This window comes from Peromyscus eremicus, chromosome 1, assembly GCF_949786415.1.
Source record: "Peromyscus eremicus chromosome 1, PerEre_H2_v1, whole genome shotgun sequence".
Classification (NCBI taxonomy): Eukaryota; Metazoa; Chordata; class Mammalia; order Rodentia; family Cricetidae; genus Peromyscus; species Peromyscus eremicus.
The window spans coordinates 177,512,105-177,521,802 of record NC_081416.1 but is presented as its reverse complement, the minus strand read 5'-3'; the positions used below and the strand labels follow the sequence as shown (position 1 = coordinate 177,521,802).

The 9,698-nt window shown below is 38.3% G+C and overlaps 1 protein-coding gene across 1 annotated transcript; it reads left to right on the top strand.

The window, feature by feature from the left end:
• The first annotated feature begins 2,423 nt into the window (after positions 1-2,423).
• LOC131902257 (vomeronasal type-1 receptor 4-like) lies at positions 2,424-3,365 on the top strand. The gene has a single exon (XM_059253286.1). It carries the CDS (start codon positions 2,433-2,435, stop codon positions 3,363-3,365), a length of 933 nt encoding a protein of 310 aa, XP_059109269.1. The 5' UTR covers positions 2,424-2,432.
• Positions 3,366-9,698: the final 6,333 nt, after the last annotated feature.

The window sequence follows — 9,698 nt, the reverse complement described above, 5'->3', positions numbered from 1 at the left end:
TAAATTGTAATTGTATAATTTACTTCTCAGAAAAATTAAAAAATGAATAGAGTATTGTAAAAATAAAAAGGAGTGTGAATACTGGTGTGTAGAGTTACATTAGCTCAATTTAATTGGATGTATTCCTTTTTCAAACATTTGTCCCGGGACATTCACAGACACTGCCATGGAATGTGATCTCTTGTTCACCCAAATGAACACCCAAAGTTAGTATTTTCAATATTTTCTTTCTTATTTCAAATTGATTTTTTGTTTGGCTTCTTTTTTATTCTCTATGCTTTACTTGTTTAAAATAAACAAAGTAGCAGGTTTCCTTAAGGCATTTTCTTACTTCCTGTTTTTTTATTGGCCCCAAAATCTCTCCTTCTACCATTCCACAGTCTTCTTCCAAGCTTCTACTATCCCATGTCCATTATTCCTTCTTTCTCTTCCAAAACACATGTATTGTTTTACCTTCCCCATCGCACACTGAGACTCTAATGGGCTCCTTTCAATTTTCCTGACCTCTATACACACTCTTACATAAGCACACATTTCTAAAAATTAGAAGCTATGAAATTACACTTGGCACAGTGATATCTGTCTATATGAACTTGGATTATATTACCTAATAGAGTGGTTTCTGTTTCTTCTGTAACCCTTCCCTACGGTATTCTACAATGCCAGTGAATGTGGAAAGAGGAGACTATAAATATCTGGTCATTCCTTAAGGTCTCAGCTCCTTTGCCCACTCTGCTTAAACTACTTTAGATCCCAAGTTCCACTGTTAGTTCTTTCCCAGTTCTAGCTGGCTGTCTCTGCATGATTGTTGAGTGTGAAAAGGCAACAGTGCCTATTCTGGGGATGCTTGGTGCAGCCTGGTACTAATTCACAAACGCACTGCCTGCTTATGCAGCAAACCTAATATGATTAGAGAAGGTTTTGCAGACACCATCTTTCACAGGAACAGTGTATGGTGTCCTAAGAATTTCCTCCAACTACATTGATAGGCTGTCTATCCTCTTCCTTCCTTCCTCTCAATTCCACTCTAGACTTAGGAGAGGTGCATTATTATACTGGACACAGTTTCAATACAAACATGAATCATCCCAGTAGCTATCATTTATCAGATGTTATCTTTTTTTAAAAAAAAAAAGATTTATTTATTATGTATACAGTGTTCTGCCTGCATGGCAGAAGGGGGCACCAGATCTCATTACAGGTGGTTGGGAGCCACCATGTGGTTGCTGGGAATTGAACTCAGGACCTCTGGAAGAACAGCCAGTGCTCTTAACCGCTGAGCCATCTCTCCAGCCCCCAGATGTTATCTTTATCTATGATACTTTTCCTGGCAAATTTTTCCTATTTTTGTTCTGTTATACATTCTGTGAGATTTCATCAAACTAGATGTCCCCACTTCTCTAAGATCCCTGACCAGATGTGCACGTATGCATGTGTTGTCTATGTGCTGTGAATTTTCATAATAACTAGCTCTTATTTTAACGCATGTTTTTCCTTGAATCCTAATTCCTATATGTTTTGTGTTCTTAATAATTGTTTTTTTATATTAGACAATTGTGGGTATGAGACCCAATGATCATTCAGGAACATCAAAATCCAAATTTAGAGTCAGCCTTAAGCAACTGCCTGAAGAAAAACACTTCTCACAAAGCTGCCTCAAATGCATTTCACAGTGAGCTTTAAAAGGCAAAGAACCCACAAAAATTTTGTCCTCATTGGCAACTGGCAGAGGGAACTAAAGCTAACAAGCACTTTAACAAATACAAAACCACAATTACCTGCACTTTATGACCTCCCAGTTACTAGAAAAGGGTTGGCTACATTCCCAGAAGACTATTCATGGAAGGGGTAGGAAAGGAAAAGTCAGTTTCGGGTTAAACCAAAAATGACAACAAGGAGGTCTTGTCATAAGACCATAGATATATTCTGAGTGGTATTATAAATTTCTCAATACTTACGTTTTAATTTTAGGTAAGCAATATAATAAGAATCGATACATTTAAGTTATATGGCCTTTACTGAAATTGTCTTCTTTTACATAATGTCTAGCAAATATTACTATTTTATGGAATAATTTTGTTTATATTAGCTGTCACTTTTCATTGTTTCTTATAAGCCAACATCATATTGTCATGAAAGTTGGGTTTTCTATGAAAACTAATGGTTCTTCTTTCATCAGTATGTTCATCTTGAAGCATTGATCAATTTCATAGTGACAACACAGAAAATGACTACTTGTGTCAAAATATATGGAATGAGCTCATTTTTTGTGTTCTAGGCTGGCCTTGAATTCCTGACTGTAAATGACCCTGCTTACGCTCCATGGTTTAAACGTGTCCTCCTTTTACCACAGCTATAAGAATTTGTTGTTATTCATTTTGACCAGAGAAATCACTGGGGCATAACTAAAGAACATTGTTCCGAATCACAGAATGGACTTTTGGATTCTGGCAATCAGAATTATTTTCTTATCACAAACTGTAATTGGAATTCTGGGAAATTTTTTTCTTATGTTCTACTATCTAGTCCTTTACTACAGAGAATGTATATTAAAGCCCACAGATTTGATTCTTTTTCACCTAATGACAGCCAATGCCATGATCATACTCTCTTCAGGAGTGCCCCACACAATGGCAGCATTTGGGCTGATGCAGTTCTTGAGTGATTTTGGATGCAGGATCCTAATATACATTCAAGTAGTTGGCCGGAGTGTGTCCATTGGTACCACTTGTCTCTTGAGTGTCATACAGGCCATGATCATCAGATCCAGGGAATCCTGTTGGAAGAATCATAAATTCAAAACTGTAAATTATATATGCTGTTCCATTTCCCTTCTGTGGATCATCTCCATGTTAATACATTTCATTTTCTTTGTGTATCCACTTATCAAATTTAATAGCAAAAATATAACAACAAAACTAGAGTTTGGATACTGCCCTACTGTAGAGCGTGATGAAATCAGTGACTCATTTTATGTAGCATTGATGGTGTGCCCTGAGGTCTTCTTTTCTCTGCTGATCACCTGGTCCAGCAGCTCCATGATTTTCATTCTGTACCGACACAAACAGAGAGTACAACACATCCGTAGCTCACGTGGTTCCAGCACATCCTCCCCTGAGTCTGTAGCAATCAAGAACATCCTGGTCCTGCAGTCTACCTTTCTGACTTTTTATACTTTCTCCTCTGTCTTGCGAGGCTGCAGTTTTCTTTTGTATAATCACAACTGGTGGCTAGTGAATATCACTCGACTCACTTCTCTGTGTTTTCCATCTTTCGTACCCTTTGTTCTTATGAAACATTACTCCACTGTTTCCAGGATTAGTTCAATCTGGATCAGTAATAAAAATAATTTATTCTTCTTTTAAGTGCATAAATGATGATATGTTTTGTGTGGGATCTAGATTTTTTACTCACCCATCACCCTCAGAAGTTTAATAGAGAAAGTTAAGTAGGTAACATCTTATCTTTCTAAGATTAACCAAAATGAGTATGGGAATTTTATCAGTTGATTGAATTAGCAGTGTCCATGAGACTTACAGCTACTAGATTCTTCCCATTGCCCAGCTAACATGCACATGAGCTAGACAATTAGCTAATAAAACAAATAAAACTTCACTTCTTGTAGCTTTCATCTTGTCAGGGCACCTTGACTTCTTTCACAGACAACTTGATGGACCTACATCCTAACTATAAGAAATACTGAAATCGTGAGTGGCCATCAACTTGTGCTTCTCAGGAGCCTGCTCCATTCACAATTACATCCTCCTGCACCAGTACCAGAAGACTTCTCCAGCCTTATCTTCTCTGATAGACTGCTTGTAGTCCTACAGAAATACCTGTTGACTTTTTCTGAACATCCAAAGAGTTTGGAAGATGTCTTTCATTGTTTCTTTGTTCTTTCACTGATTTGAGTCATATTGGTGGTACTTCTTAAAATACCTCCCAGAATTCTGCCCTGGATCCACATGGATGTTAATTCTTTATAGGTGAATCATTCTTAAAATATCAACTTCAATCTTTATCATAAATTATGTTGCCATAGCTTTGTTAATTTATATCCAGGTTCTCTGTTGTATTCCCTATGTTTGACTGTTTGTTTTCATGAAAATGCCAAGATGACTTTATCACTTTGGCTCTGTAGTGTAATTTGATGCCATGTTTTGTGATTTTCCATCTTGTTTTTATCCCTTATAATTGCCTTAGCTGCTTGTGGTGTTTTGGGGCTTCATACCACTTTTGATAGTTTATCCTCTACATGTAAACTACGAAACAAGATCTTTGATAGGCATTTCACTAAATCCATAGGTTAAGATGATTTTTTTTAAAAAAAGTTTTTTATTGTATTGAAAATAGATATTTTTGTCACATAGTATCTTGTGATTATGGTTTTCCCTCCCCCTCCTTCTCCCAGTTCTTCCTCATTTTTCCTCTTATCTGGATCTGAAAGACCCTAAACCTTCAGGCTTACACCCCCAAGCCCCAGGAAATAAGGAACTAAAAAGAAAACTAGTTCCAAAGGTCACTTGACCCAGCCATTATTCAACCTGTAACAATGTAAAAAGATTTCTGTTAAGAGACGTGCTCAACTGTAACTGGAATAGTTGCAAGTGTTCCAGGAAGGACCACTGTGACCTTTGTGTAAACTCCACTTCCACCCTGATACCCCCCTTGAGGTTTCAGGAAGAATGTACATGTGGACGTGACTGTACCCACTCTGTGATCAGACCACGATCTTTTGAAACGAAATTGTATGGGAATTGTAATCTTACAGCTTTTGTGGGTTTTTCCTTTAAAAGTCCCCATGGGGCTGCAGTAAGATGCGGCTCTTGCTCTTAGGAGCTGAGTTTGCCTGTCTGTACAGTCGCTAATAAACCTCTTGCTATTGCATCAACTGGACTGGAGTCTGGGTTCTTGGGGTGCCCACTGGAGACCCTAACCTTTGGGGTCCAACAGATCCACTTCCTTTCTGTCTGCTTTTAGGGAAAAAAAAAAACCTGTTTCTAAGGGATAATAACAAAATAAAATAACATGAAACAAAAACAAATAAATTGGAGTTAGAGATGACAAACAAATAGAAGAAAAATAGCTAAAGGGCAGATATAAGAATCAGAGACCTGAGCCGGGCGGTGGTGGCACACGCCTTTAATCCCAGCACTCGGGAGGCAGAGCCAGGCGGATCTCTGTGAGTTCGAGGCCAGCCTGGGCTACCAAGTGAGTTCCAGGAAAGGCACAAAGCTACACAGAGAAACCCTGTCTCGAAAAAACCAAAAAAAAAAAAAAAAAAAAAAAAGAATCAGAGACCTACTTGTTCCTACACTGAGGAATCCAACAAAAACACAAAACTGAAATCTAATACATATACTCAGATACCTGATGCAGACCCATGCAGTTCACGTGCATTCTCCCTATGTCTCTGTGAGTTTATATGAGCTTTGATATTTCCTTGGTGTCATCCATCCTTCTGGTTCTTATACTTTTTCCAACTCCTCTTTAGTAGGGTTACATGAGCCCTGAAAGAGGCATTTGCTAGAACAATCCCACTTATACTTCTAAGTTCTAAGGTCTCTCTCTCTCTCTCTCTCCAATGTCTGGCTGTGGGTCTCTATATTTGTTTCCCTCTTCTGCAGGAAGAAGCTGCTGTGATAATTGCTCACTAAGGCACTGGTCTATAATTATAGCAGAATGCCATTAGGAGTCATTTTATTGATACTTTTCTTTAAACCAATATTACTAGATTTTACCCTTGATTCCTGAGCTGTTTAGTCTTTTTGGTCCTTAGCATCCAAATAAATGTTTCATTTTGGTTCTATAAGATAGAATTGTCCTTAGGTCAAATCTGATTGGTTGTTTACTCCTGAAGCTTTGTATCACCATTATCCTAGCATGTTTTGGTGACAGTACACCATTGTATACCACAGAGTTTGTGGCTAGTTTTGTGATTACCTTTCTCTTCTGATAGGCTTCAGAGTATATTCCTGTACCACAGACACTAAATCATGAGGGTGAAAACTCTATGTAGGCACTAGATCAACTTCTCCATGTTCAGAGTTATGTATAGGTTCTTTCTTCATCACTGGTGCCTTGAAACAATCTTGTGGAGAATTATCTGTCTTCTTGGCAACATCCTGGTTTGTTTAGGAATTCCTGTGGGATCCTTTTGGCCAACAACTCAAATAGAAGTAACCTAATCATGGTACAGGAAGCTTCATTTTGTGACAAGAGATGTTCATGTGGGACTGTCTCTGCCATTATTTGATGATTTCAATTAGATCACCTTCAAATATATATCCCTCAAATGGCTCTTAATTTTAGCTGTCTTTCCCTATATGTCCTCCACTGTCCTGCTCTTTTTTCTACATCCACACTTGATTCTGCTGTCCCATCTCCCCAACCATTTGTAACAATCTACTATATTTCTATTTCCAATTGAAGTCTACTTTTACCCTCTGTTACCTTAGACTATATCTAACCTCCATGCTTCTATGGATTGTAGCCTTTTTTCATTGGCTTAAAAGGTAATATTCTCAGAAAAGGTAGTGCATGTCTTATTTTCTTTCTGAGTTGGGATACCTCACTCAGAATAAATTTTTATAGCTCCATCCATTTTCCTGTTAATTACATGATTTTGTCTTTTTAGTGGCTGAATAATATTCTATTGTGTAAATGTATCACATTTCCTTCATCCTTTCTTCTGTTGAGGGACTTTCTTCTTCTTCTTCTTCTTCTTCTTCTTCTTCTTCTTCTTCTTCTTCTTCTTCTTCTTTTCCTTCTTCTTCTTGTCTTCCTCCTCATCCTCGTCCTCATCCTCCTCATCCTCGTCCTCATCCTCCTCATCCTCTTCGTCGTCATCGTCGTCGTCGTCGTCGTCGTCATCATCGTCCTCCTCCTCCTCCTCCTCCTCCTCCTCCTCCTCCTCCTCCTTTCTTCTTCTTCTTCTTCTTCTTCTTCTTCTTCTTCAAATTTTTGACTATTAGGAACAGAGCAGCAATGCATTTGGTTGAGGAAGTGTCTCTGTCGTAAGAAATGCCTTTTGGTTATATGCCCATGAGTAGTATGTGGTAGTCTGAATGTAAGTAGGTCCCATAATCTCATAGGGATTTGCTCTATTAGCAGATGTGGCTTTGTTAGAGTGGGTATGGCCTTGTTGGAGGAAGCATGTCACTTTGGGGTGGGTTTGAGGTTTCCTATGCTCAGAATACTACCCAGTAACTCAGTCAACTGCTGTTCTGCAAGATGTAGAATTCTCAGCTATTTCTCCAGCACAACATCTGCCTACATGCTGCCATGTTCTCTGCCATTATGACAATGGACTGAAACTCTGAGACTGTAAGCAAGCAAACCCAATTAAATGTTTCCTTTGTGAGGGTTCCCATAACCATTATGTCTCTTCAAAACAATAAAAATCTTAACTAAGAGAGAAGGTTTTACCAGGAGTAGGGCATTGTTTTTGAAGACATCACCATGCATTTTTTGGAGTAATATGGATTGTGACTGTGATTTATAAAAGCAGTTGAACATTATAAGTGCAGCTTAATGGGCCATACTAGCAGCATGGATGATAGTGCTGCTGAGTGTGATTTGATGAAATATGGGAGGGGGGGTTTACTCAAGAGGTTTCAGAAGAGAAGAAGTTTAATATGCTTCCCAAAGATCACTCTTGTGATATTTTGGTGAAGAGTGTAGCTGCTTTTGCCCTTGTCTGAAGAGTCTGCCTAAGGCTTAAGTGAAGGGTTTGAATTCATTCTTTTGGCAGAAGAAATCATAAAACAGCCCAATATAGATTCTTTTGTGTGGATATTAGTGGTAACTCTAATGGAGATGCATAATGAAAAGGAGCAAGTTGAACAGGGTAAATTACAAAATGTAAATTTTGAGGAGAAAAAGAGCACCAAGAATTGGAATGTATCTAAATTCTATGTGCAAGGAGATAAATGGATTAAGAAATATAATAAAGGGAGTAGTGATCTCAGAGAAAAAATAACTCTGAGCTAAGTTTCCAAATTATGAAAAGAAACTAAAGAAAAGCTTAGAGCCATGTTTTGTGGGGCACACTTTTAATCCTAGCACTGGGAATGCAGAGGCTAGTGGACTTCTGAGTTTGAGGCCAGCTTGATCTCTAGACTAAGTGTAGGGATAGCCAAACTCAGGCAGTGAAGGACAGAAAGCTAGTATGTAATTGAATGAGGGGGCCATGTTCTAGCCCCAGGAAGCAGAAGAATTTGGCAGATGCAGCTACATGGTACTGGGTTTATATTTAAGGACAGACGAAAAGAGTCATAGAATAAAGCTGTTGAGGCCAAGCAGGTGTCAGGTGTGTCCCTGAATGGAGGACCATAGAGGCCATTATGTGAGGCTGTGAAAGTGAAGTCTGAATTACCTTGGAGAACATAAGTTGTTAGAGATGACAGATTCATGGGATACCTGCTAAGGATAGCTACTAACAGAAAAGGCAATCAGTAGAAGAGAAAGAAGTGAGTTGGAGTCAACGAAGCTGAATGGATTTAGAAATCTGAAGAGCATTTTGACATCAGACATGGAGTTACAGAGTTTAGATTTTGCCCAGCTGGTCTTTGTTCTTGCGTTGGTTCAATATTTCCTTACTATGCTCCCTCCCCTTCCTTTTGGAATGTTAATGTACATACTGTGCCATTATAAATTGGAAGCATGTAATCTGTTTTTGATATTGATTTTAAAGGAGATTATAGTTAAGAGATTGCAAGAATCTCATAAGAGACTTTGAACATTGGACTTTTAAACATTGTTGAGACTGTTATAGACTATGGTGACTTTTGAAGTTGGACTCAATGTATTTTTGCATTATAATATTGTTACAAGCTCAGGGAGTCAGGGTGTGGAATGTGGTACTTTGAATGTAATTGGCTCTCATAATCTCATAGAGAGTGACACTATTAAGAGGTGTGGCTTTGTTGGAGTAGGTATGGCCTTATTGGAGGAATTTTGTCACTGTGGAGGCAAACTCTGAGGTTTCCTATGCTCAGAATACCACCCAATGAGTCATTGACTTAATGTTGTCTACAAGATGTAAGACTTTCAGCTATTACTCTAGCATCACATCTGCCTGCATGCTCCCATGTTCTCCATCATGATAACTCTGAAGCTGTAAGCAAGACACCCCAATTAAATGTTCCCTTTGTAAGAGTTGTCATGATCATGGTGTCTGTTCACAGCGGAAAAACAAAAACAAAAAACAAACAAAAAAAAACTTAAATAAGACAGTAGTATAACTTGTTCTTTGCATAGATGGATTCAGTCTTCCACAGAACTGCCACACTGATTTCTATATTGGTGGTACAAGTTTGCACTTTGACCAGCAATGGATGAATGTTTCTCTTACTCCACAACCTCTCTTGCATGAGCTGTTACATGTTTTATGACCTTAGCAATTCTGACAGGTGCATGATAAAATCTCAAAATAGTTTTGATTTGCAGAAGTGAATTTTGTCAGCACACTGCATGATGGTGCAGAATGTAGCTGAGGCATTTCCAGGGTCTTCATCCTACCAACTCATTCCACAGAAATTGTACTTCCAGTCTTAGTCAAACCATCTTTTTCCTTAATAGACTTCTCTTTTTGCTGCCATTTCTTTAAAGTGGTACATAATTGTCACTGCAAATGTGTAATTCATCAATATACAATTCCTGTTTGCAATCTAAAGTTATGTTTGAGTTTGTATATG

What these genes read in the sequence shown, in the direction of transcription:
- LOC131902257 (XM_059253286.1), top strand. Translation starts at nt 2,433, where the DNA reads ATGGACTTTTGGATTCTGGCAATCAGAATTATTTTCTTATCACAAACT.